The sequence below is a fragment of the Carassius gibelio genome, chromosome A14 (assembly GCF_023724105.1).
Source record: "Carassius gibelio isolate Cgi1373 ecotype wild population from Czech Republic chromosome A14, carGib1.2-hapl.c, whole genome shotgun sequence".
Classification (NCBI taxonomy): domain Eukaryota; kingdom Metazoa; phylum Chordata; class Actinopteri; order Cypriniformes; family Cyprinidae; genus Carassius; species Carassius gibelio.
Genome location: NC_068384.1, coordinates 194065 through 221330, shown reverse-complemented (window position 1 = coordinate 221330; position 27266 = coordinate 194065). Strand labels below are relative to the sequence as shown.

Genomic DNA, 27266 nt, shown 5'->3' with positions numbered 1-27266 from the left:
GGGTGAGGGTAAAGTCATGAAATGTTATTGGTTGAAAGGTGTTGAAGCCCAGTTTATTAATTATTACAATTTATACTATAACCATATTTATTATAACACTGTAATTTAAAATGGAAAAATAAACAACTCCCGAAGGAAGATTTCTTAAATTTCAACTGCTGGACAGTAGGATTAATTCATGCAATCTCATTTCCTTCTCTTTGGCCAGTGCTATATTTGTAAATGTTTAAGAAGTTGTGGCAAAAAACAGTCACAGTATGGTTGTTATGTTATATTACCTTCATTATGTAGCTGATTCTTGTCTTAATGGATGTTATTGAAGAGTCATTGTGTTTTTTGATTCTGATTTTCTTGTGTAAATGGTAATCTTGCACCACAGAACTACAGAATTAAGTAGCATTTAAGATATGCTAGTATAGTATAATCACATTAAGAAATGTACAGAAACACCTAGTATATAATGTCAAATATTTAATGGCACAAAAATAGAAACATGGCAGTTTATTTTAGGATTATTTGGTTAAGTATTCAGCTTGCTATTTTTGATTATATGGTTATTAAATACTTGAAATGTTATTAGAAAACCAGAAGAAATTATTTTTAAAACCCCTTCAGGCAAAGATTTATCAATAGCAAAATGCACTACTGTTATCAAACCGAACAGAGCTGTCTACCTAAGAGAACAGATGAGATTTTGTTTGAGTGCTGAAAATCTCTTATGTTCTGTTTATGAATATTTCCATTTCTGCTCATAAAACTAAGCCTGCCTAATCCATACATTAAATGTTTAAATGATTTCCATTAAATGCAGTAAACAATTTACAGACTTTAAATATCAAAGGCAACTGTGCTTTCACTTCTTCATTTCCCAGTCTTTACTGTTTCTGTTTGTCTTCTGAACCAAATATGGCCGCAGCAGCAGCAAGAACTCCAAAAGAAGCTGCTGCAGCAAGACCGACACCAACACCAATCTCCACCGCTTTCTGCACCTATGAGAATGGGCAGAAATTATTTAAATTAATTCACTGTATAAGAGGAGCACACATCACTGTTCCAGTAACAGAAGCCATTAGCAACCAGGTGACACTGATATGTGCTGATGATTGTCGCAGAACGTCACTGTTTGTTGAGGCAGTGACACTGCTGGGGCCAGCCGGAGTACTGTATAATAAAGACCAAGGATTCTCAAATCTGGCAGAGTTTAGCTCTAACCCTAATCAAACACACCTGAAAATCACAAGTAGTTGCGTTTGATCAGTGCTGGAGCTAAACTCTGCAGTGCATTGGCCCTCCAGGGCAAGATTTGAGGAACCCTGATGTAGACTGTGTAACATGCGCACTTAACAGCAGAACGGTATTTAATTGATGATACGTTTACATCGTGGAGTTAATTTGTATAACAACTTAGGCTTCTTCATGTGTTTAATATTTGTTTTGTCCTTTTTTTTTGCGTGATCAGCAACATACAATAGCATTAGTATTACACAACATTTAGTGGCACACATGTTTGAAAAAAAAAAACTATAACTTGTAAATATGTATAATTAACATTTATTTAAAAATCTGTAAGCATGTCTATTTATTTAGGGTTTTCTGCCACAATTAGTATAGCTGCATATGTCACAACTGTCATCAACTGAGGAAAATGACGTGCCAATGGATTGAGTCAGTGTCACGGACATTAAATATATATTTAGAAAAAATTGTAGTGCTCAAAATAGGAAAGGTGCATAGAGCCAAGGAGATACTTGGAAAACAAACAAAACCTTTTTGCACGATGCAATTTATAATTTTTTTTTTTTTTTTTTTAACTAGGCTTTTCCAGTATGCATTGGATTCAGTGAGCAGCTAGCAACTTTTTTTGTTTCTTATTACATACATATTTAAAATATGCATTTAAATGTTTAGTAAAAAGTAGGCTATATATAACTAAATGTATAATAAATGCAAAACATATTTGACAAAACAAATATTAAGACACATGAAGAAGCCTGATGGTTGTTGTAAAAATTAACAAATTTGATTGTTTTATTATTATTAACAGATAACACTATGTAATTAAACCTATGTCAGACCAAAAAATATCATCAGTTAAATACCATTCTGCTGTTAAGTGTGTGTTACACAGTCTACGTTATACATGCCACTCTCCACTGACACATGTCAGTGAAAACCAGAACTGTCCCCGGATGTGACACGGAGCATAGAGGCATGTGCCAGTGGCTTCTGTACATCAGATGCCATGTCACTTAATCTTAATACTTCTGTGATGTTCAAACTGTACCTGGCAGGACTGTGGTTTTCTGTATCTCAACTCCGTAACAAAGTGCTCACAGTTCTCTCTAAAGACACAATACGTAAGTTCTTTTCCTAAAAATCTGTGTGCATCCCGTAGAATCTCTCGAACAGGACGTGGCTCATATTTTTCATCCAGAAGATTGTTGATAGAGTATTTATCATTCCCAACTACTTCATAAAGTTCCTCTTTCTTCACTGTGGCTTTTTCACATAATACTGACATCATACTGTAGGGTCCAGGTTGAGCATCTTCAGCTATAGAGAAAGAACAGGACAAGGAAATACAGTTTCATGAAATTCGGTTTCATGAGACTAAAGGTCAATTCACACCCCACAGACAAACACCAACAAACCAGTTGGCCTTTGGATTTAGAATTGTATGTAAAACAACTGTGTTCACACTGTCCCAAAAGACACGCTGACTGAATAACAAACCCGACCAATGTCGACAGACAAAACCCAACAAAGGTGTTCGCTGGTATTTGTGTGTGCTGTGTTTCAGACTGAATGCAATTTAAGCTCAACAGACCTCATATGAGGCATGTGAAATACTCACAGAGTGGTGCCAGGTGAATCACATAACCTTCACCAACATAAATAGCCCAATGCTGGTATAAACCTCTGAAGATTTCGATGAGGTCTCCGGGCTCTGGCTTTTTCTTGTACTAGGAAACAACATCAGATGTTGTCAAGAGCCATTTAGACTGACAATAATATCATACTGTTTGACTAACCAGATAAGATATAATTGCACTTGTGAATAGATAAAAAGAAAACAAAAACGAAAGTGTGTTTGCTTGAGCTTTTTTGCTAAAACTATCAAGCTCAAAGAGCTTGTTAGCTCTTTGGCTTTGAATACAAAATCCTGTTTTATACAGTTTTTGAACACTCGCTTTAATAGCACTTGTGCAATTAACATACATAACTGTGCAATGGTACCAAATACTCCAGTTTCATCAATAACAAAAGCACTATAATGATATATTCAATGTTAATGTTACATTACAGTCTTTCAGTTCGTTTCAGATTATTAAAATACATTTACCTTTGTCGGTGCCATGGTAACCCCCAAAAAACTGTTCTTCTTGTTTTAACTCGAATATTCTTAGGAGAGACACATAAACTGACATTTAGGCCTAGTTCCACATGATATTAAGATGCTTTTGATATCACAAAATTAATCTTTAAACTTAGATTAATGCATGGTCTTTATTTAGGCTACCTAAAAAAATGACTTTTAAATGGCAACAAATGTGCGACATATTCTGGAAATTACATTAATCACGTTTCTATTTAAGAGAATATAATAGGTTGGAGCATCGGCAATAGAAAATTCAAACAAAAACGAAAAAACATCATCAGTTTTGCAGGACCAAGTTGACAAGTAATCAATTCAGGCTCTCATAGTCTTCATTCCGTGATCGAGATCGTAATTAAACCTGTGGTCTTTAACTAATGAATCATACTTACAAATAAAGATGTTTGTGTCCGTGAGCTACGATCCCTGTATGTCTGAAGCAAACATAACATCAATAGACTAAACTAACCAGCTTGGGATATTCCAAAAAGCAAGTTATGTGACACTGACATACCCGGGTATGTTTGAGGATTACAGAGCGGATAACGTCAGCTCTCGGTTCCAAAATCGGAGGTTACTTTCAGGGTATGTAAAATTATAAAAAAAGTAACTCGTTCTCTGAACATAACCTGCTCCGGATCAGGTTCTGTTCCAGGGTTAGTTAGTTTACTCCAGCGCTTGTGTGATGTGATGACGAGCCCTCAGTGGGCGTGACAGATTGCAAACAACATTAATATCACATTACGTAGTATTGTGTGTGTGTGTGTGTGTGTGTGTGCTCTTGTTTTGTGACATATCAGGGCACAACTCTGTATAATGACATGGGTATGACACAGGTATTACAAGGAGAGGGTGACTTATGAGGACATAACCCATGTCCCCATTTTTCAAAATGCTTATAAATCATATAGAAGGTTTTTTGTTGTTGTTGTTTTTTTTTTTGTTTTTTTTTGATAAAGTAAAAATGCACAATGTTTCCTGTGAGGGTTAGGGTTAGGTGTAGGGTTGGTGTAGGGCCATATAGAATATACAGTTTGCACAATATAAAAACCATTACGCCTATGGGATGTCCCCACTTTTCACAAAAACAAACGTGTGTGTGTGTGGATGTGTGTGTGTGTGTGTGTGTGTGTGTGTTAATGATGAAGCGCTAAAATAAGTAATAAATAAGGTAATATATCATTCTTAAATGGTTATTTTATTTATTGGCATATATAACAGTCATCTGTATAAATTATAAAACACTATGACAAGGTAATGTTTAATTTATTATATTTTATATATTTATTAAATTTTATTAAATTAAATGTAAATTAAATGTATGCATTTTAAATGCATTTTATATTATCTCATAGCTATCTGATATGACTTAATAATTAACTTCAAGCTAACAATATAAATCATATTCTCAAGGAGTAAAGATTAAACGGAAAAAAAATAATAGGCTACAAATGATTGCACAACCTCTATTAGTTGCGTTATGCACTAATAAGCATGTATGACCACTGAACAAAAGAAGAAGAAAGAAACCTTTTCTTAGCATCCGTTTCCACAGTGACTCGTCGATTCGTCGCTGTGTTGTTGAGAAAGTCGACTTATTTTGCACTTTTGGCTCATGTGGGGCTAAGAAAACACTATTGTGGAGTTTTTCTATTGCTATTTGAGCAAATGCAGTTGAGCTTAACTGTCATTGAGACGACACTGAAATGGTTAAAATCGACACTCTCCCCTCACATTTCACCATTTGTAGTAATTCTGTATTTACTGAATAAATGATGTCTGCTATGTTCGAGGGGAATCTTTTGTCAACTATGCAGACATCTGACTCTAAACAATTACAGGTGAGCAGTCATACAAATTACCGACAACCTTTGAAACAATTCTTCAGTTTATGGACTTTAGTCCTGTTTGCATTAAACTGTGTTATCCCTTTAAAGGAACAACTTGTGGTAAATTTGAACTGTAATTAAATTGGCTTGTTCATTCTGAATAGGTTTTAAGTATTTATAGGCATGAAATATACAGTTCTGCAAATGTATGACAAGTGTAGTCCAAATCAATAAATGTTTGATTGTAATAGAAATTTACAAAAGCTCTTGGAAGGTAATTTGAAATGTGTGTGTGTGTGTGTGTGTGCATATATATACACACACTCACTGGACACTTTATTAGGTTCACCTTCCTATCGTTGGACCCCCTTTTGCTCTCAGAACTGCCTTAATTCTTCGTGGCATAGATTCAACAAGGTGTTGGAAACATTCCTCAGAGATTTTGGTCCATATTGATATGATAGCATCACACACTTGCTGCAGATTTGTCGGCTGCACATCCATGATGCAAATCTCCCATTCACCACATCCCAAAGCTGCTCTATTGGATTGTGATCTGGTGACAGTGGAGGTGTTTGAGTAAAGTGAACTCATTGTCTTGTTCAAGAAACCAGTCTGAGATTATTTAAGCTTTGTGACATGGTTTATTATCCTGCTGGAAGTACACTGAAAAAAGTGCAACAGCCCTGTCTTTACTCTAAAGCACATTTTATACTTAATCCGACTTAAATTATTTAATTTTCTGTCTTGTTCTTGAGCTTAAGTAAATTATTTACTTACATTTAAAGTAAATCTAAGTTTTGTTGGTTTAATTTAAACTATTTGCTACACATCAAATCAATAATTTTGCGTTCTGTGTAAACCACGTGACCACTGACGTAATCGAGGTTGGGTTTGAGAATTTTACGATCGACGGCCATCTTGTTTTCCTCGCATCCAGACTGCGGCTGACAGCAGTTCCACAATATTGGTGAGTAACTATACAAAAAAGCTTTAATTTACTGTAACTGCATCTGATAAATATGTAATGTTATATGGTGCTTTTGAATAAGTTTACTGTTTTATGGGTGTGTTTTGTTATATGTACATACACCCACGCATCTTTAATTGGGCGGATTGCATGAAGTTACTGACACGTTAGAGTGATCAAAGAAGCATGGATCAATGAAAAATTAAGAGCTTGATTATTTTAAAACCGCTATTAGCCGCGAAACAGAACTGAAATCGTTAATCCCACAACAGCTTTCTGTGCTTGTACACTGGAGGCACGCGCACGAGACCCACAGCGTCAGTACTGTCTCCTGACGTTTGAATAGTAAAATATATACACAAAATATGTCGTAAATTTCCGTCTTAATGAGCTTAAATATAACACAGTGACTTATGAATTAAGAGAGTGTAAACTTTTGGGAGTACATTAGATTTGAGTCAATACACTGAGAAAAGGTGCACAAGGCATGTCATTACTCTAAAGAACTCAAAACATTACATTTTCTGTCTAGCCATCAGTGTTATGTAAATATTTGGTCAATTTAAAATTAAAATAATGTATTGTTAGTGTAAAGTATACATTTCTGTAAATTGAAATTTAAAATATTGGTTCCCATTGTCACGTGATTTATAACGTAATCCATGGTCATGCGTGAGAACGTTCAGCATTCTGCCATCTTGTTAAACCGCATGGATGAACTCGGCGTGGTAAAACGTGAATAAAGAAAATTGGTAAGTAATTTTAAACGTACGTCTGGGCCGTATTATTAACATTATACTCGTATGATTTCATAAAATGTTATGTTGTACTGGTGTTTTACATACGGTTAGTATTAGCGTACTAGTTTGACTGCTCTAAATCGTTTAGAAGGTTTACACGTTTCCCTCATTGCAATGTTAAACCGAGTGGAAATAACATAATACAAGAAAACTGCTTGAGGTGAGATGGATTGATATTGAAACGTAGTATAAAGACTGTTTCGGGTATGCTGGAGTGCAATACTGTACAGCTAGTTACATGTATAAAGTACATGCACGCTTCAGACACTTGTATAGACTTAACGTTTTTATGAAGGTATATATTATGATGATTTTTATTGATTTATGAAACTCATGTTCGCAAGTTATTTGCTCTGCTTACTTGTATGGTCTCTCATTCATGATTAACATTAGCTTTACATGAAGGCCCAAACACATGTCTTTAGTGACATGCCTAAACACTTATTTTAACTCATTGTGTCGACCAGCATACTCGCAAAGAAGTGATCTGTTTATGTGAGCCAGGTGGTTAATTCACTTGTCTTTTGTAGGACGGGGTACTGCTGAACAACAATTAGGACAGGTTTTGAATAATCCAGTCACATGAAAAACGTAAGTAATTTGCACCATTTAATTTTTGCTTTGGAGGATAAGTTTTGTTATTTATCTTTCTTCTCTCCTATGCTCTACCTCACCATTCTCATTGGCAAGTAACTCAATGTGGAAATGCAAAGATTGTGGTGTCTCCACAGCCAAGCGTTCTGAGCTTCTCAAACATTTTAAGCTTGATCATAGGAATTTTGGACATCGTCATCCTTATCCTTGCGTTTATTCAGACTGTCCTTGTTCATTTAAAACTTGGAGTTCTCTGAAGAGCCATGTGTCAAGGAGGCATCCTCAGCATCCCTCTCAAAAAGATGAATTGACAACTTATAAATGCTTGCTTTGTGAATACAAACACACATCATCATTTAAAGACTATTTCCATCATATTGGGCAGCACCTGAAAAATAATGAAACTGTTCCTTGTGTCTTTAGTGACAGTTGAAAGGTCTCGGATGCCCTGAGTATTTGGTAAATTCTCTGAAAACCAAAGCCTCAGGCCATGCTTTTCCAGCAAAAAATGTTAAACGACCTAAACATGGTGAGGCCAATCATATCCCATCCCTACCTATTGGAGAGACAAGAGATTGTGGAAAACCAACCTAGTGTTCAAGATCTGCAAGAAAGATGGCCAGCTCTGTTTCAACAAGAGGAGGTAAAAGCATTTATTTTATTGAAAAATTTTAAAATGTACTAAAACTTTAAAATGACTTAAATTGGAATTACCATAGGTTTTACCATTGGAGTTTAGTATGTAGTGTTTTTGAAAATGTCTTTGATGCCCTAATTATACGTTTTGTTGTTTAATGCATTGTGTGCATATGTCTTTTACAACTAGTTCTCAAAGTAAAATCTTTTTTTTTTTTTTTTCTCCAAGAAGTATATTTTCTGTTTCTCTTTCTTACAGATTAATTTTTTCGCATCACAACCTTACCTTTACAATCAAGATTTATGGCCTCTTTGGACAGACAGCTCTCAGCTTCTCCAGGTTATTAGGAGCAAAGGTGGAGCCCTCCGTGAAAAAACCAAGGACACTATTAAAGTTATGGATCAGGTATTGGTTACATGCAAACAAATTTGCTTGTGGCGATCAATTTAGTAGTGTATTGGTCTAATAAAAACAATACATCTTGAACATTTTGTAGAGTTTGGACATAGACATCAGAAGAGAGTGCCTGCTGAAGTGCCTGATCACATAACTTGGTAAAGATGCAAGCTGTCTGATCAAAGAATACCAGGTAATGTAGACAATGTAAACTACTGAAATCTTCTACAACCATGTTTGCCTTAAAGTTATATTTCACTACCAAATCAACATTTCCCTATGTTTTACTCGCCCTAAAAGCATCCTAACTAAATTTCGATTTGGTAGTGACATATCACTTTATAGTAGTAATTGTGTTATCATTTACACATCAGCCTGTGTGACTTTCTTCCACGAATATGTCTGATTATCTACAATGGTCAACACATTGTACGAGCGTTTGCTTGTACAAAGTGTTTAAAAGCATTTTCAAAGCTAAAGAAAGTGTAAAAGTACGTCTTCACCCAAAAATAGTAATCACATACTCTACTTTTGCAATAAGCCGTTTACATTTTATTTTTATGCTGCACACAAATGAAGATATTTTAATGAAAGTTAGCAACAGATGTTTGGGCTCTACATTGATCTCCATAGTAGGAAAGCTAAATAAATTTTGTAATTTTCAGATGAAGGGATATTTTTTTTTTTTTCACAGTCCCTCAATTTACTCTCTCCTATGTTTTTAGGCTGACCAGAGGGAGGAAGCAGAGAGAGAATTTGAAAAGACCACCATGGCGTTTTTTGTGATCCGTGAAACTGATGCTAGTCGTGCACTGGACATTTCCATTGTCATTGACGGTGTGGAAGTACTCAATGTGTTGCCCTCTGTTGCATGTGCCTGTGCCATGATGTTTGGACTCATTTATGCACTGAACTTAAAATATCCTGAAGGACTCAAATACACCTTTGAGGCCTTTCAAAAAAGAATCATGGACATAGAGAGTAAGCAGATGAGCCGAAGGGTGCAGAACCTCTCTTCAAAGCTGCAGGAATGAATTTGTTTCCTTTGACTCAGCTACAGTGTTCTTCTGATGATATGTTTCTTTGAAGATGTTGGACCGTATAAATCCTTTTATACAAAGTTAACTGTACTACTGTTTACTAAACCGGATTTGTTTTATCTTGGTTAAATTGTGTTTTATCTAGGGTCAATTAAATAGATTTCCCAAAAATAAAAATTCTTACGTTGTTTAATCATCCTTAAGCTATTCAAGTATTTAACTTTACATTTGGTTCAGAGACATTTCGACAATTATGAGAGAAGTTTCATTTTTGGGTAAACTATTCCATGAAGGTGAAAATTTATTTTTAAATTTCAATTTATTTTTTTATTTCTACCATTGGCTAATTTGGTAGGTGTTTTATTAAAAGTGTTTTGTTTTACACTGCCCAATTTAAAGCAGTTTTTGGGCCAAACTTGTTTTAACTTCTAAAGGTTTGATTTGTGTAGTCAGTTCTGATTGACAGTTCATGGAAATGATTACAGAATTTTAAATGTTTGATTGTGTAGTCAGATCTGAACAGACTGTTCATGGAAAGATTGTATGTTTCTCTTTGAAACCATAACTGATTCTTATGGTGAATTTACATTGTATCCAGTGTGTCAATGCACAATGTGTTTTTATAAAAATTCTGTACACATTGTAGAAATGTTTTATGACAAAAATTGTCAAGTTTATGATGTGTTTATATTGTTAGTGTGTATTTGTATCAGGATACTGAACACATTGTAAAAAAAAAAAAAAAAAATTGTATTATGACAAAATAAATTGCCAAATGTTTGATGCTTGAAGTCATTCATCTTAGTTGATAAAATTACACATTCTGAAAGTAAAATTTTTTTTTCATATATCAATATTTTAAATTGTATTTGTTTGGATATTTGGTTAGATAGAAAGTAAAATAATTAAGTTAATACAAAGGAAAAACATTAAGACAAAGTATAATTTGAGATCTCATTGAACTTAAAAATATTATTTGATTTTGAGATACTTTTTGCTTTGGCTAAGCAATAGATAGTTAATTCTTTTCAAAGTAAAAATTTTAAGTTGATAAAAAGTAAAGTAATTAGATGTAACAAGTTGACGCAATTTTTTTACTTTGATCCAATGAAACACTTTTTTCAGTGTGGATTCAATGATGGTGGAGTAGAACTGTTTCAGCAGCTCCTGTGGCAGGTTAAACTTCCTCAGCTGGCGGAGGAAGTACAACCTTTGCTGGGCCTTTTTCACAATGGAGTCAATGTGAATGTCCCACTTCAGGTCCTGAGAGAAGAATCATTCTGATTCTTCAGAATCATTCTGATTCTGATTCTGAGAACTTGTGAGAGTGGACAAGGAGTGGACTGAAGCTGGAGTCAGCACATCAATAGTCACCATACTCTGATGTCTTCAGGAAATGGGCTACAGCTGTCAAATTCCTAGAACCAAGATAAACCTGAACCAGAGAAAATGTAAGAAGCATTTCACCCGGGGTAAGGAGAAAAAGAACTGGACTATTGCTCAGTGGTCCACAGTCCTCTTTTCAGATGAAAGTAAATTTAGCATGATGACCATGGTATTACTGTGCTTGATTGGCCAGAAAACTCAACTGACCTGAACCTCACAGAGAACCTATGGGGTATTGTGAGAGAAAGATAAGTAACATCTGACAAACAGTACAGAGGAGCTGAAGGCTGCTATCAAAGAAACCTGGGCTTCAATAACACCACAGGCTGATCGCCTCCATGCCACGCTGCAATGAAGCAGTAATTTGGGCAAAATAAGCCCTAACCAAGTATTGAGTGCATAATTAAACCTATTAAACATATTTGAGATACTGAATTTTTAATTTTCCTAAGCTGTAAATTCTAAGCATCAGAATAAAAAAAAAAATCTTCAAATATTTCAGTTTGTATGCAATGAATCTAGAATATTATTAAGTTTGCTTTTTTTAAATGAATACACAAATGAATACACAAAAAAGGGGGCGTGGTCTTGATGCGCTTGCATGGAGAAGGAGGAAGAGTTGCCTTTGAAGAGTGCGTTTGTTGCCATGTCGACGAAATGCTGTTATTTTCATCTTGGAGTCCAATCACCTTTGTTTGGACTTCCCAGAGATGCTGTACTTAGAGATTAATGGTTACAATTTATGTTTAACTCGGTTCTCGAAAATTATAATCCACATGTAAAACTATCATGTGCAGCACGTTTTGCTGAGGACAGCATCCTCAATCTCAATCAGTTTAATGCCAGATTTGCACAAAGATGATTATTGAAAGATGAAGCAGTTCCCTCTTTGTCTGAATTCGTTGTTTATGGACCACAACCGGTAAGTGTATTTTATTATTTAAGTTGGTGCATTTAACAAAGGGCAACGCTGTTTAGCTTTGTTAACTAGATGACAGGGCTGTGCAAAAAAATCTTAATGCGATTTTCATGCGCAGCTCATCAGTAAAAACGCTCCTATGATTATAAGTACATCTCCAGGACGTGCGTTCAGATCAGGATTGCCAGGTTTTCAAAACAAATCCTGCCCATTTGCTTCCAAAACTAGCCTAATCACGTTTCCAGGAGGACAGCGTGCACTCAGCTGCTGTCGAAATCGCAGCACAGGAACCGCTGGCACAATCAGAACTTGTTACGTATTTCTGAAGGAGGGACTTCATAGAACAAGGAAGTCATGAGCCCGTTTTTATGACAGTGAAAACAGCGGTATACAGATAGGTGAATTGTTTGAAAAATACTGTTTTTTTTTACACAATAAACATGTTATATTGCACACTGTAAAACACAATCAAAGCTTAAAAAAAGCACGAAAAACGGGACCTTTAAATGACTATGTAGCATGAAAATGTAACTACAATACTGAATGAAATAGAATTCTTCAGGGCTTGTGTTTATTTCATTTCATTCTGTAACCTGCTTGTTTTTATTTTAATGTGGTAGAAAAACCAACATCAATAACCTGTATGTGTGGGCTTTTTTGATTGCTGTCAGTTTAATTGCAGTGTTTGCTTCATTTCCAGATATTATGAAAACAAATACAAACCAAAAAATAAAAGATAAACTGAAATTAGTTAAAATCTTTGATAAATAAGATAAATACAGGTGCATCTCAATAAATTAAAATGTTGAGGAAAAGTCTATTTATTTCAGTAATTCAACTCAAATTGTGAAACTCGTATATAAAATAAATTCAATGCACACAGAATAAAGTAGTTTAAGTCTTTGGTTTTTTTTAATTGTGATAATTTTGGCTCACATTTAACAAAAACCCAGCAATTCACTATCTCAACAAATTAGAATAAGGCCTCAAACGAATCAACTCAAAACACCTGCAAAGGTTTCCTGAGCCTTCAAAATGGTCTCTCAGTTTGGTTCACTAGGCTACACAATCATGGGAAAGACTGCTGATATGACAGTTGTCTAGAAGACAATCATTGACACCCTTTAAAAGAAGGGTAAGCAACAAACATTAATTGCCAAAGAAGCTGGCTTTTCACAGAGTGCTGTATCCAAACATGTTAACAGAAAGTTGAGTGGAAGGAAAAAGTGTGAAAACAAAAGATGCACAACCAACCGAGAGAACCGCAGCCTTATGAGGATTGTCAAGCAAAATCGATTCGAGAATTTGAGTGAACTTCACAAGGAATGGACTGAGGCTGGGGTCAAGGCATAAAGAGCAACCACACACAGAAGTGTCAAGGAATTTGCTGAACCACATACAACATCAGAATCTTACCTGGGCTAAGGAGAAGAAGAACTGAACTGTTGCCTATTGGTCCAAAGTCCTCTTTTCAGATGAGAGTAAGTGTTGTATTTCATTTGGAAACCAAGGTCCTAGAGTCTGTAGGAAGGGTGGAGAAGCTCATAGCCCAAGTTTCTTGAAGTCCAGTGTTACGTGCAATGTCATCTGCCGGGGTTGGTCCATTGTGTTTTTTGAAAACCAAAGTCACTGCACCCATTTACCAATAAATTTTGCAGCACTCCATGATTCCATCTGCTGACCAGCTTTTTGAAGATGCTTACTTCATTTTCCAGCAGGATTTGAAAAAAAGAAAAGAAAAAAAATCTTACACTGTTTCAGCTATTAAAATAGTTCAGTTTTGTATGTAATGGAAATGGGACACATACATATATATATATATATATAATTTTTTTTTTTCATTAAGTAAATTTAGAAAAATGTTTGGAGCATTTATTTTATTATTATCAGGGTTAACATATTATTAGGCTGTTTTTTTTTTTTAAATGGCCAGCGGCCAAAAAAATTAAAAAACACATTATAATGGCATATATAGGCTATGTAATACTTTGTACTATTATTGTATAATATAAATAATAATATAGCACATTTTTATGTTGCTCTGTTCTGAATTCCTTAAAACATGTAAAGGATTTTCTGCAACGCAATTTTGTATGATGTGTGAATTATATATTAGTTTATTTTTTTATTTTTTTACCCATGTCATGAATCCACCCTGTTCTTATTTGTAAAATAGCCAATAAATTAATTGTTGTTGGCTAACCCGATCTCATTAAAGTGCACGATTTTCTGCTTCTGTTTGGTACAATATTTATATGGAGAAATTGACTTTGCCATGCAAAAGACTGATAAATTCATGGCACGGCCGATTCAGTCGACAGAAACACCGGACACACATGGGCCTATGATAAATGCTGAAATGTTTGCTGGGGAAGTCGGAGGTCAGTCTGTATGGAATGCCACGTCTGCCAAAATAAAAAATAAATAAATACATAAATAAATATACAAATAAATGTAAAAAATAAAAAATAAATACGTGGCATTCCATAAGTCTGAGCGCTCGTGGTACTCACCGTGCGTGCAGCTGTGCACACGGCTCCACGGACTTGGACGGTTTTGTTGTGGTAATTAACACCGTAAACAGCAACTGTTCATGTGTGCTCATATATGAAAAGCATTTTAGGGGGCCCGAAGCGATCGCCTAGCTTATGGGTAAGTCCGCCCATGAAAAGGATTCAGGGGGGTCAGTAATCCCTTTGCTTGTTTATAATATTGGGTTGGCTATGAGCAGTTGCGTCCTCTGTTGGTTCGCTGTTCGTCCTACAGCAACATCAAAGGCTGGATTGACGGGGAAGGATGTGGTCCTTTTTCGCACGGGATCCTATTAAAGACTTCAATTATGAACTTTTACCCGAAAACCAAGAAAAGTCAGGCATATGGACTCTTAGTCGGGGCAAGCGCAAGGTAATAATGATTTGACATATTAATATAAAGCATTTAGTGACGCAGCAGGCCGCTGCAGCCTCGGTCTAAAGTTTAGCTACATTCAGCCAGAGACAGTTTGATTCAGCTTAGCACGGCGCAGTAAAGTAGAGGTAAAGAGAGCTCAAAACACACTGAAATTCTTTTTATGGTTATTTGTTTTCATAAGCAGGACTCAACATCATTGGAGACGCATTCGTTTGAATATAAGACCATTTACAACAGAAACTAGGTTACTTTTGTCATCCTTTTACCACAGAATGTAACATTTCTGTGGCCACGTCAACAGAAAACTGCAGACACATTAAACGGCTTTATTATGATTGTATGACCAAATACAGTCGTTAGTATTCATTTGTTTATGTGTTTCGTTTTATTTTGTATGGAGTTTTAAAATGTCATCACTTAATATATTGTGTATGATTATATAAATTGCTGAGGAAAGCTGCATAGTTTTTATTTACTCTACACGTGTCCAGACAGGCGATATTAATAACTGTATCACATGGCATTCACCAGAATCACTTATGTCATATCAATAATTATCCCGAGTTTACTGGCAGGCATCAGTATCTGATCATCTCTATCTGATAATCATCTGATCAGCACAGACAGCTCAAACATCAGGGGAGGCTTGTTACTGTGTTGTTGTTGTTGTTGTTGTTGACTAAAGGCTATATATCAGTGGTTTTGTTTATTAGAAGTCTAGTCAATACAATATAATGAGGACAGGACATTCTAGTTTTCCAAATCTAATTGCACTATTCTTCTTTGCCTAATATAGACAAATTGCAACTTAAGGTAACTAGTAAGTTAACCCCTCTTTATTCTAGACGACTGCTGAGCCAGTGTCAGTCTTCGTGTATGAGGTTTCCCAGGGAACAGAGGAGCAGACACAGCTGGCTAAAGCAGCTTTCAAACGCACAAAAACTCTCAGACATCCCAACATCTTGTCCTACGTAGATGGGCTTGAGGTAAGGATCTCATGATGAAATGATGTGTGATGATGACTCTTGAAGCAATGCCTTCTCTTGTCTTCTGGATTATTCAGGTTGGGGTGAGCTTTGTGAGTGTAACCCCTTGTCAATTATAGACTTATATTCTAAGAAATATACATGAATCCCAGTATAGAGATATATTAGTCACTTTCTGTTAGTGGAAGATGTTACACAAACTTTTGACGGTCAAGATTTGTCCTAGTTGTAATTATAAAAAATTAATTTTTATTAAAACGCCTGTCTTTTCCTGTTTGACATCAGACAGAGAAAAGCTTGTACATTGTCACAGAGCCGGTGACTCCTTTGGCTGCTCATCTGAAGCTCCAGGCGGAGAAGGGTGGTGCGAGTGATTTAGAGGTGTCCTGGGGCCTTCATCAGATTGTGGTGAGTTGTCAAGTAAAGACACGGACTAAAATGAAATTGTTGTTTATTCATTAGTTAAATTGCTCTGTTTGCTGTCACTCCTTTCCCATCAGAAAGCACTGAGCTTCTTGGTGAATGATTGCCATCTAAACCATAATAACATGGGCATGTGGGCTGTCTTTGTGGACCGTGCTGGTGAATGGAAACTAGGAGGGTTGGATCATGTGACCTCAGACCAGGGAGACACCACTTCCTTACCACCACCTAAAGTGATCAACCCCGACTTAGAGAGATACGACCCTCCAGAGAGTCCTGGCAGTGGTGGAGAAAAATGGTACAGGCAGAAATCTTTTGTTTTCGAGCTCTCTTTATTCATACCCAAACATTTTCTATAGGTTATTAAATTTTCTGAATGCAGAACATTTTCTGACTTCACTTTCAATCAAGATTTAAAGGTTTTAGTAAAATGCATATTTAATGAGCTGTAGCTTATTGTTGTGTCTGTATGATGTCAGGACAGGGGATGTGTGGCGCCTCGGTTGTCTCATTTGGGAAGTATTTAATGGAAGTTTACCACGTGCCTCCTCGTTGCGATCTCTCGGCAAGGTGCCAGATCATTTTTTCTTAGTGTTAACTTATTGTGCCTTAACTAGTTGTGCAGTAACAACTTTCTTTAGTAGTTTTGATTATTACATACAGGATTAAAGCTATTTATCCTCTTTCAAACCACTTTCTTTACTTCTTACAGATTCCAAAGCAGTTAGTGCCGCATTACTGTGAGTTAGTGGGAGCAAACCCAAAGGTTCGTCCCAACCCTGCTCGGTTCTTACTGAACTGCAGATCTCCTGGAGGCTTTATGAACAACAGCTTTGTGGAGAGCTGTCTGTTTCTGGAAGAGATACAGGTAAGTTACAGATAACAGTTATTGCCTGAGCCTGTATATGATATATATGTATCTTATTGCCAGTTTTGAAAACATGTGCTGTTGTATTTTTATTTTTTTTGACACTCTTTAAGATTCTTTGATGAATGGAAAGCTCAAAAGAACAGCATTTATTGAAAAGAAATCTTGTTATAAACCTCTTTGTCATCTTTGATCAATTTAAAGGGTTAGTTTAATTTGCTAAATTATGTCATTAATAACTTACCCTCATGTTGTTCCAAACCCGTAAAACCTCTGCTGAGAAAGTTGCTGACCTCAAATATTTGACCAGTAATTCATATTGATGAATAAGCTGTGATAAATTAATAATTCAGATATAGAAGTCTAAATGATAAAGTCTTCTTGAAAACAATATCTAGAATGATTAGGCTATTTGTGTATGTGTTGTGTGTACGGGTTTGTGTTGTTTGTTTTCATTAATATGTTGTTATTAAAAAAGTAGGTTGGAAGTGTCACCTAAATGCGCGTTTGTTTGTGTGTTCATTTAGATAAAAGAACCTGCAGAGAAGCAGCAGTTTTTCCAAGACCTGAGTGAGAATCTTGATTCTTTTCCTGAAGATTTCTGTAAACACAAAGTGCTTCCTCAGCTCCTTACAGCCTTCGAGTTTGGCAATGCTGGCGCTGTTGTCCTCACACCGCTATTTAAGGTGCTAGCCATTTTTGGTATTGCATTAATGCATACCCATTTGGTGTATTATCTTCAGACCATTTCAATCGAAAAGGTACAAGTTTCTTTAATACAGTTTGGATATTTTATTTGTGTTAGGTAGGGAAGTATTTGACAGCTGAGGAGTACCAGCAGAAAATCATCCCAGTCATAGTCAAGATGTTCTCCTCTACTGACCGTGCCATGAGGATACGACTGCTACAGCAGGTATACCTCACTTCATTGCTTTATGTAGCTGTCGTAAGAGTTTTCTACATTAGTCTTACCCAAACTCTCTGACTGTCATACACACTTTCTCAGTTCTTTTTTCTACTTGTCTCTCTTTTTACCAGATGGAGCAGTTTATTCAGTATTTGAATGAAGCCGCAGTTAACTCACAGATATTTCCACACGTGGTTCATGGCTTCACAGACACAAACCCTGCCATCCGAGAGCAGACTGTAAAGGTATTTGTATGCTCCCCCTCTTTGACACTCAGTCAGTGTAACAGATAATGGCATATATTTACATTTATGCATTTAGCAAACACTTTTATGCAGAACCATTTACTTTGCATTCAAGCCCATGACCCTAGCATTATAAGCATTATTCACATTACTCTTAAAAGTGTCTCTAAATGACTTTTCTTTTAATTTCTATTTCTCCCGTAGTCTATGTTGCTGTTGGCCCCTAAATTAAATGAGACCAATTTAAATCAAGAGTTGATGCGTCACTTCGCGCGCCTGCAGGCCCGGGATGAACAGGGTCCCATCCGCTGCAACACCACTGTTTGCCTGGGCAAAATTGCCCCCTACCTCAATGCTGGGGTAACTGCAACTAAAACCAATAATCCTTCACTTGTTCAGGCATATTTCTCTCTCTCAATGACTATCTTCATTTTTTGTTTTTCCCATGCTTTTTTTCTCAGATGCGCCAGCGTGTTTTAATCTCTGCATTCTCACGAGCAACTAAAGACCCGTTTCCCGCCTCACGTGCAGCAGGCGTGCTGGGATTTGCTGCCACCCATCAGTACTACAGTGTGGCCGAAAGCGCCAATCGGATCCTGCCCACGCTGTGCACACTGACTATGGACCCAGACAAAAACGTCAGAGATCAGGTAAAGAAAATGCATTGCAGAACTGAGGAGCACTTCGACAAAGTATCTATTTATATATTCTGTAGTTCTGAATTAATCCATCATTTTTGAAATGGACAATTTCTTAAGTATTTCTGTTCCTGTAGGCATTCAAAGCCATAAAAAGTTTCCTCACTAAGCTGGAGACTGTTTCTGAAGACCCCTCTAAACTAGCTGAAATAGGTATGATGTTTTTATAAGCATATCGGTGATCTGTGCTGGCAAAATAAGTCACAATGAGCAAATGTTCAAAAATGAGTTATTTTGTATTTTCACAATCTCCATAAGAAAACTATCAGAATTATGTATATTTTGTTGTGACTGCGCTACATGTGTTTCAAGACGATAGAGTCGGCAAAGTCAGTTTTGAGAAAAATCGAGTTAAAGTCCATGTAAAGCAATATTAAATGTGTTCTGTGTTTGTCACACCACAGACAAATGTGTTATTAAAAACTGAGCCAAATTTAAATGATAAAAAAAAGGCAAGTAAATAAAATAAGTTATCAAAATCTTGAGTATTCTATACTCTCAAATGCTGAAACCATGTAGTCTCTTTAAGCAGTACATTTCTAATATTTATAATGTATTTAGAAACCATTCTCTCAATTCCCTTTTCACAGGCTTTAAAGTTTTGTAAAGGTTACAAAGCAAAATCAGCTAGCAACGTTGCATATTTTCCTTCACTTCTTAAAATGTATTAATATATTAATAATCACAATATAGCTATTTTTGTATCTTTGTTATTAAAAATTAGAATAAAGATGCAAATAAACAGTAGAACAAATATATTATCAGAAAAATTCAATAGTGCATTACTTTTTCATCCTGCATATAAACCGAAGCATTCAAGTAAGAAAAACAAATAGGCTAATCAAATGTAAAAATCACTATACTGTGTTCATTACAAATAAGTAGATTATTAAAACTACAAAAACAGTTCAATCAAGAGCAGCGAGTGATTCTCTTTTCTTTTATTGTTAAATTAACATTGAGACAAACAGCCTATATATTAAGACCTACTGTAATGCACAGATCCAAATAATGTTACACATCAGATGGTTTTTCCAAACCGTTAACCAAACATTCACTTAAGACATAACAGATTTTTGCGTGAATACTCCAATAAGACATATTTTGAAATTGGATTGGTCAGTCACTGCATTCGTTTTGCTTACATCAACATGGGTTTGAACATCACATTTCACTGGTTCAGACTCATTTAAATGTAAAAAATAAATTTTGGACTTCTTTTTTTTTCTTTTTTTTTTTTTTTTGTCTGTAGCTCAAAATTAGATTATGCACATTTAGCTCTTAAGGTTTAGTTCTTAAAAATGAAAAAATGTCTAGTCTTCTCAAATGAAGGTAATTGAATAAAGAATGTACACTAATATAATGAAATGGTTCAATCGCAGAGAAGGATGTGACTGCATTGGCGCAGACAGGTGGGTCAGCTGCCACATGGGCAGGATGGGCGGTAACCGGGGTCTCCTCTCTCACCTCCAAACTTATCCGAAATGCTCCGGCTGGTTCGGAGGCATCACCTGCTGAGAACAGCCCCACCCCTCAACCTGTTGCTGGACCAGTACCCACAAATACTGCGAACAAAGGTGTGCAACAAGACAAAAGCTATGTCTCATTTCAAAGGCTGTTCCCTCTAGAGGTCACATTTGTCAGATGAATACATCATCATGAATGTCTTTTCTCTGTTATCATTCTCCTCTTTTCCTGTTATCGACAGAAATGACAGTGGAGCCAGAAGGGGATCGGTGGGATGATGAAGACTGGGGAAGCCTTGAGGTGAATGAGAATTATTCAAATGATCTAAAGTCACTGTTGTTTTTTCAGTACTTGACATTTTATAGTGTTAGAAGTTATCTTACTCATAAATACTGAGAACTTTTTGAATAATTCCTTGTCTTTGTGCACCCACAGGACCCTGAGAAAGTACAAACAGATCCAGACGATTGGCATTCTGATTTGTCGGCAATGTCCTCAACACAGAAGAAAAGCAATGTAAGTGATTTGCATGAGTGTAGCTTTTTTCTAATAAAATATAACTTTTATCCTACTGTTTTCTTTAGTGCTATGCTTTGTGTAAATATTGAGGACATACATACAGTAACCACACTTATATTTAGGGGTGCACAATACATATGGGCGATAAATACCCTACTTCTATTTACTAAATGGAAATACTTCACAGGTTTTTAACCATGTTCATTTGCTATATTAGTGGTTGTCTGAGGTTAGATTTTTCAATGTACTTGTACTATAAACATACTTAAAAATATTCAGAGTGCTGGACACCATGTGTCACTTTTACTTTAATAGTGCTGATCTACTCTTGTTATGTTTCCATAGGTGGCCCGGAAGACCTCTGAGGCAGTCAAGAAGCAGAGTTCTGATTGGAGCTCTGGTTGGGATGCCGACGACAGCTGGTCAAATGAGAAAGACGCAGATGGTCAGGGTCAAAGTTCACCAGCTGATGAGGGCTGGGGTAATGACTGGGATGAGGATGGAAACCTGGCTGAGAGTTTCACCCCAACATCTCGAAATAAAGCCTCAACCGGAGCTCCGAAGAGTGCCAGATTTAGCTCTGCGCAGGAAGTGGGAGGATTGGCCAATGATTATAACCGGGATGGAGCCGAAGGAAAATCAACAACATCTGATCTCCTGTCCAGTGTGTCACATCAAAGTACTATGGTAAGGCTCTGGTGGAGGTATTTCCTTTACTTGTAAATTGCTAAAGGTGGTGCAAATCTGGAATTCTGGATTATGGTCCCCTACCAAAGAAGGATGTTTATGTATGATGTTTTTTTGTTTTTTTTTGTACACAGAAGTCTGATGGCTGGGATGCAGACAGTACAGGGGACTGGGGAACAGAAGAAAACTGGGAGTCACTAGAGGGAGATCAGGGTCAGATGCGTTTTCTTTTGTTGTTGTTTTTTTGTCCAGTTTAGGCATTTAAACCAGCATATTACAATGCAGATTCATTCTTGTTTTTGCTGTTAGAGAAAATAGAAGGTAGATTCCAAATAACAATACTTTGACTTCCATCAGGTTTAAGTAAAGCAGAATTAGCAAAGAAGAAACGTGAAGAGCGGCGGAAGGAGCTGGAGGCCAAACGGGCAGAGCGCAAGGCGGCAAAGGGTCCTCTCAAACTGGGCGCACGCAAACTGGACTGAGCACTGGAGGTACACCAGATCATTGACTCTTTGAAGACGAAGGGACTGCAAGATTTTAAAGAAACATTCCTTGATTGATTCTCACAGCTGTCTGTACGCTGGGCAACTTGGAAGAACTCAAATTCAGCCATGTCTGCTGACTGAGGAACAGCTAACACATCTTAAACTATGATATTCCTCTCCACAGCACCATGATTTTAATATTACACAATATCATAGTTTACTGAGTGTGCATGAACTCACTGGTTTGATTATTAGGAGTCAAGGGAAATTTGAACCGTATAATCCTAGATATCTTTGTATGTATGTACATTGATTATGCATTATTATGGACCACTTTGCCCTGAATGTGGTCTTTGAGGACAAATGAAAATGGATGATGCAGAGAAAACATGTTAGTTGTTACTTAAACATGATCCTAGGTGGTACAATGCCATACAGACAAACATTTTCAAAACAGGATTCACTTGACCAAAAAACATAGTAACATTGTTCTTTCTGTTTGCCACAGGACAGGGTGAGGGTTGATGTGGTTATTATTTCTGGTTCGTGCCTTCTCTTGCATTCCTAGTTGGTGGTACTGCTTATGTTGTAAAATAAACTAATCAACAGAGGATTTTAGTTAATGAGACAGTCTGTGAAATCTGGTGCAATATTTTCAGAAGGGGCAATTAATGTACTGTACACCCAGATGTAAAATCCAACTTCATGTGTATTATAATAAAAGAGGAACAGTCTGTTTTTTAAATGTGCCGTACAGAATATTGTTGCTAAAAATTGCTATGCTTCACAGAACTTAAGTTGTAACAAAAAGTCTCACTAAACTGCCAGAAACACAATTGCCTTCCAAAAATACTGAAGATGAGGTGCTTGCTTGATTGTTAGTGGTGCAATGTCACCCTGAAAATGCAGATTTAAAGTGACAAATCTAGAAATAAAGGAATTTTAATATAATTCCCAGGCCTGAAAAACCACTGGTTGTGCTAAGCTTTAAAATATTTAATTGACTGAGTTGTCTATAAAATAATTTCTATATAAAATCTAAAAAAAGTATTTCTAAAAAACTTTGTGTAGGAATGATAAGGACTGGGTGAGGGTAAAGTCATGAAATGTTATTGGTTGAAAGGTGTTGAAGCCCAGTTTATTAATTATTACAATTTATACTATAACCATATTTATTATAACACTGTAATTTAAAATGGAAAAATAAACAACTCCCGAAGGAAGATTTCTTAAATTTCAACTGCTGGACAGTAGGATTAATTCATGCAATCTCATTTCCTTCTCTTTGGCCAGTGCTATATTTGTAAATGTTTAAGAAGTTGTGGCAAAAAACAGTCACAGTATGGTTGTTATGTTATATTACCTTCATTATGTAGCTGATTCTTGTCTTAATGGATGTTATTGAAGAGTCATTGTGTTTTTTGATTCTGATTTTCTTGTGTAAATGGTAATCTTGCACCACAGAACTACAGAATTAAGTAGCATTTAAGATATGCTAGTATAGTATAATCACATTAAGAAATGTACAGAAACACCTAGTATATAATGTCAAATATTTAATGGCACAAAAATAGAAACATGGCAGTTTATTTTAGGATTATTTGGTTAAGTATTCAGCTTGCTATTTTTGATTATATGGTTATTAAATACTTGAAATGTTATTAGAAAACCAGAAGAAATTATTTTTAAAACCCCTTCAGGCAAAGATTTATCAATAGCAAAATGCACTACTGTTATCAAACCGAACAGAGCTGTCTACCTAAGAGAACAGATGAGATTTTGTTTGAGTGCTGAAAATCTCTTATGTTCTGTTTATGAATATTTCCATTTCTGCTCATAAAACTAAGCCTGCCTAATCCATACATTAAATGTTTAAATGATTTCCATTAAATGCAGTAAACAATTTACAGACTTTAAATATCAAAGGCAACTGTGCTTTCACTTCTTCATTTCCCAGTCTTTACTGTTTCTGTTTGTCTTCTGAACCAAATATGGCCGCAGCAGCAGCAAGAACTCCAAAAGAAGCTGCTGCAGCAAGACCGACACCAACACCAATCTCCACCGCTTTCTGCACCTATGAGAATGGGCAGAAATTATTTAAATTAATTCACTGTATAAGAGGAGCACACATCACTGTTCCAGTAACAGAAGCCATTAGCAACCAGGTGACACTGATATGTGCTGATGATTGTCGCAGAACGTCACTGTTTGTTGAGGCAGTGACACTGCTGGGGCCAGCCGGAGTACTGTATAATAAAGACCAAGGATTCTCAAATCTGGCAGAGTTTAGCTCTAACCCTAATCAAACACACCTGAAAATCACAAGTAGTTGCGTTTGATCAGTGCTGGAGCTAAACTCTGCAGTGCATTGGCCCTCCAGGGCAAGATTTGAGGAACCCTGATGTAGACTGTGTAACATGCGCACTTAACAGCAGAACGGTATTTAATTGATGATACGTTTACATCGTGGAGTTAATTTGTATAACAACTTAGGCTTCTTCATGTGTTTAATATTTGTTTTGTCCTTTTTTTTTGCGTGATCAGCAACATACAATAGCATTAGTATTACACAACATTTAGTGGCACACATGTTTGAAAAAAAAAAACTATAACTTGTAAATATGTATAATTAACATTTATTTAAAAATCTGTAAGCATGTCTATTTATTTAGGGTTTTCTGCCACAATTAGTATAGCTGCATATGTCACAACTGTCATCAACTGAGGAAAATGACGTGCCAATGGATTGAGTCAGTGTCACGGACATTAAATATATATTTAGAAAAAATTGTAGTGCTCAAAATAGGAAAGGTGCATAGAGCCAAGGAGATACTTGGAAAACAAACAAAACCTTTTTGCACGATGCAATTTATAATTTTTTTTTTTTTTTTTTTAACTAGGCTTTTCCAGTATGCATTGGATTCAGTGAGCAGCTAGCAACTTTTTTTGTTTCTTATTACATACATATTTAAAATATGCATTTAAATGTTTAGTAAAAAGTAGGCTATATATAACTAAATGTATAATAAATGCAAAACATATTTGACAAAACAAATATTAAGACACATGAAGAAGCCTGATGGTTGTTGTAAAAATTAACAAATTTGATTGTTTTATTATTATTAACAGATAACACTATGTAATTAAACCTATGTCAGACCAAAAAATATCATCAGTTAAATACCATTCTGCTGTTAAGTGTGTGTTACACAGTCTACGTTATACATGCCACTCTCCACTGACACATGTCAGTGAAAACCAGAACTGTCCCCGGATGTGACACGGAGCATAGAGGCATGTGCCAGTGGCTTCTGTACATCAGATGCCATGTCACTTAATCTTAATACTTCTGTGATGTTCAAACTGTACCTGGCAGGACTGTGGTTTTCTGTATCTCAACTCCGTAACAAAGTGCTCACAGTTCTCTCTAAAGACACAATACGTAAGTTCTTTTCCTAAAAATCTGTGTGCATCCCGTAGAATCTCTCGAACAGGACGTGGCTCATATTTTTCATCCAGAAGATTGTTGATAGAGTATTTATCATTCCCAACTACTTCATAAAGTTCCTCTTTCTTCACTGTGGCTTTTTCACATAATACTGACATCATACTGTAGGGTCCAGGTTGAGCATCTTCAGCTATAGAGAAAGAACAGGACAAGGAAATACAGTTTCATGAAATTCGGTTTCATGAGACTAAAGGTCAATTCACACCCCACAGACAAACACCAACAAACCAGTTGGCCTTTGGATTTAGAATTGTATGTAAAACAACTGTGTTCACACTGTCCCAAAAGACACGCTGACTGAATAACAAACCCGACCAATGTCGACAGACAAAACCCAACAAAGGTGTTCGCTGGTATTTGTGTGTGCTGTGTTTCAGACTGAATGCAATTTAAGCTCAACAGACCTCATATGAGGCATGTGAAATACTCACAGAGTGGTGCCAGGTGAATCACATAACCTTCACCAACATAAATAGCCCAATGCTGGTATAAACCTCTGAAGATTTCGATGAGGTCTCCGGGCTCTGGCTTTTTCTTGTACTAGGAAACAACATCAGATGTTGTCAAGAGCCATTTAGACTGACAATAATATCATACTGTTTGACTAACCAGATAAGATATAATTGCACTTGTGAATAGATAAAAAGAAAACAAAAACGAAAGTGTGTTTGCTTGAGCTTTTTTGCTAAAACTATCAAGCTCAAAGAGCTTGTTAGCTCTTTGGCTTTGAATACAAAATCCTGTTTTATACAGTTTTTGAACACTCGCTTTAATAGCACTTGTGCAATTAACATACATAACTGTGCAATGGTACCAAATACTCCAGTTTCATCAATAACAAAAGCACTATAATGATATATTCAATGTTAATGTTACATTACAGTCTTTCAGTTCGTTTCAGATTATTAAAATACATTTACCTTTGTCGGTGCCATGGTAACCCCCAAAAAACTGTTCTTCTTGTTTTAACTCGAATATTCTTAGGAGAGACACATAAACTGACATTTAGGCCTAGTTCCACATGATATTAAGATGCTTTTGATATCACAAAATTAATCTTTAAACTTAGATTAATGCATGGTCTTTATTTAGGCTACCTAAAAAAATGACTTTTAAATGGCAACAAATGTGCGACATATTCTGGAAATTACATTAATCACGTTTCTATTTAAGAGAATATAATAGGTTGGAGCATCGGCAATAGAAAATTCAAACAAAAACGAAAAAACATCATCAGTTTTGCAGGACCAAGTTGACAAGTAATCAATTCAGGCTCTCATAGTCTTCATTCCGTGATCGAGATCGTAATTAAACCTGTGGTCTTTAACTAATGAATCATACTTACAAATAAAGATGTTTGTGTCCGTGAGCTACGATCCCTGTATGTCTGAAGCAAACATAACATCAATAGACTAAACTAACCAGCTTGGGATATTCCAAAAAGCAAGTTATGTGACACTGACATACCCGGGTATGTTTGAGGATTACAGAGCGGATAACGTCAGCTCTCGGTTCCAAAATCGGAGGTTACTTTCAGGGTATGTAAAATTATAAAAAAAGTAACTCGTTCTCTGAACATAACCTGCTCCGGATCAGGTTCTGTTCCAGGGTTAGTT

The 27266-nt window shown here is 36.1% G+C and overlaps 3 protein-coding genes across 19 annotated transcripts in view; 1 reads left to right on the top strand and 2 right to left on the bottom strand.

Moving 5' to 3' along the window:
- The window catches only part of LOC128027151 (N-terminal kinase-like protein), a 31534-nt gene extending 8647 nt beyond the window's left edge, over positions 1-22887 (top strand). The window contains exons 1-19 of one of the 3 annotated variants that reach the window (XM_052614451.1): positions 14445-14599; positions 14714-14851; positions 15703-15843; positions 16129-16251; positions 16344-16564; positions 16746-16836; positions 16979-17134; positions 17662-17820; positions 17940-18047; positions 18173-18286; positions 18491-18646; positions 18748-18936; positions 19062-19137; positions 20367-20561; positions 20693-20751; positions 20887-20967; positions 21316-21657; positions 21792-21870; positions 22015-22887. In XM_052614451.1, the coding sequence (XP_052470411.1) occupies positions 14744-14851; positions 15703-15843; positions 16129-16251; positions 16344-16564; positions 16746-16836; positions 16979-17134; positions 17662-17820; positions 17940-18047; positions 18173-18286; positions 18491-18646; positions 18748-18936; positions 19062-19137; positions 20367-20561; positions 20693-20751; positions 20887-20967; positions 21316-21657; positions 21792-21870; positions 22015-22139 (2523 nt within the window). In that variant the 5' untranslated portion in view covers positions 14445-14599; positions 14714-14743 and the 3' untranslated portion in view covers positions 22140-22887. Of the gene's footprint in view, positions 1-14444; positions 14852-15702; positions 15844-16128; positions 16252-16343; positions 16565-16745; positions 16837-16978; positions 17135-17661; positions 17821-17939; positions 18048-18172; positions 18287-18490; positions 18647-18747; positions 18937-19061; positions 19138-20366; positions 20562-20692; positions 20752-20886; positions 20968-21315; positions 21658-21791; positions 21871-22014 lie in introns of those variants that run through there. The other 2 variants (XM_052614452.1, XM_052614450.1) reach the window with 2 other exon arrangements.
- Positions 457-27266, bottom strand: LOC128027152 (phospholipase A and acyltransferase 3-like). Of its 13 annotated transcripts, none has more exons than XM_052614460.1 (6): positions 27118-27266; positions 3769-3802; positions 3344-3402; positions 2855-2963; positions 2285-2553; positions 457-989 (listed from the first exon to the last, which is right to left on the bottom strand). In XM_052614460.1, the coding sequence occupies exons 3-6, from the start codon at positions 3356-3358 to the stop codon at positions 876-878; spliced, it is 507 nt and encodes a 168-aa protein (XP_052470420.1). In that variant the 5' UTR covers positions 3359-3402; positions 3769-3802; positions 27118-27266; the 3' UTR covers positions 457-875. The 13 variants fall into 13 exon arrangements, with proteins under 13 accessions (XP_052470420.1, XP_052470416.1, XP_052470425.1 ...); XM_052614456.1 differs by having other exon boundaries at positions 3769-3810; positions 27118-27264; XM_052614465.1 differs by having other exon boundaries at positions 2855-2957; positions 3769-3810; positions 27118-27264.
- Positions 23684-27224, bottom strand: LOC128027155 (phospholipase A and acyltransferase 3-like). 3 transcript variants are annotated; one of them, XM_052614466.1, is made up of 6 exons: positions 27118-27224; positions 26996-27037; positions 26571-26629; positions 26082-26190; positions 25512-25780; positions 23684-24216 (listed from the first exon to the last, which is right to left on the bottom strand). In XM_052614466.1, the coding sequence occupies exons 3-6, from the start codon at positions 26583-26585 to the stop codon at positions 24103-24105; spliced, it is 507 nt and encodes a 168-aa protein (XP_052470426.1). In that variant the 5' UTR covers positions 26586-26629; positions 26996-27037; positions 27118-27224; the 3' UTR covers positions 23684-24102. The 3 variants fall into 3 exon arrangements, with proteins under 3 accessions (XP_052470426.1, XP_052470428.1, XP_052470427.1); XM_052614468.1 differs by having other exon boundaries at positions 26082-26184; XM_052614467.1 differs by having other exon boundaries at positions 26996-27029; positions 27118-27161.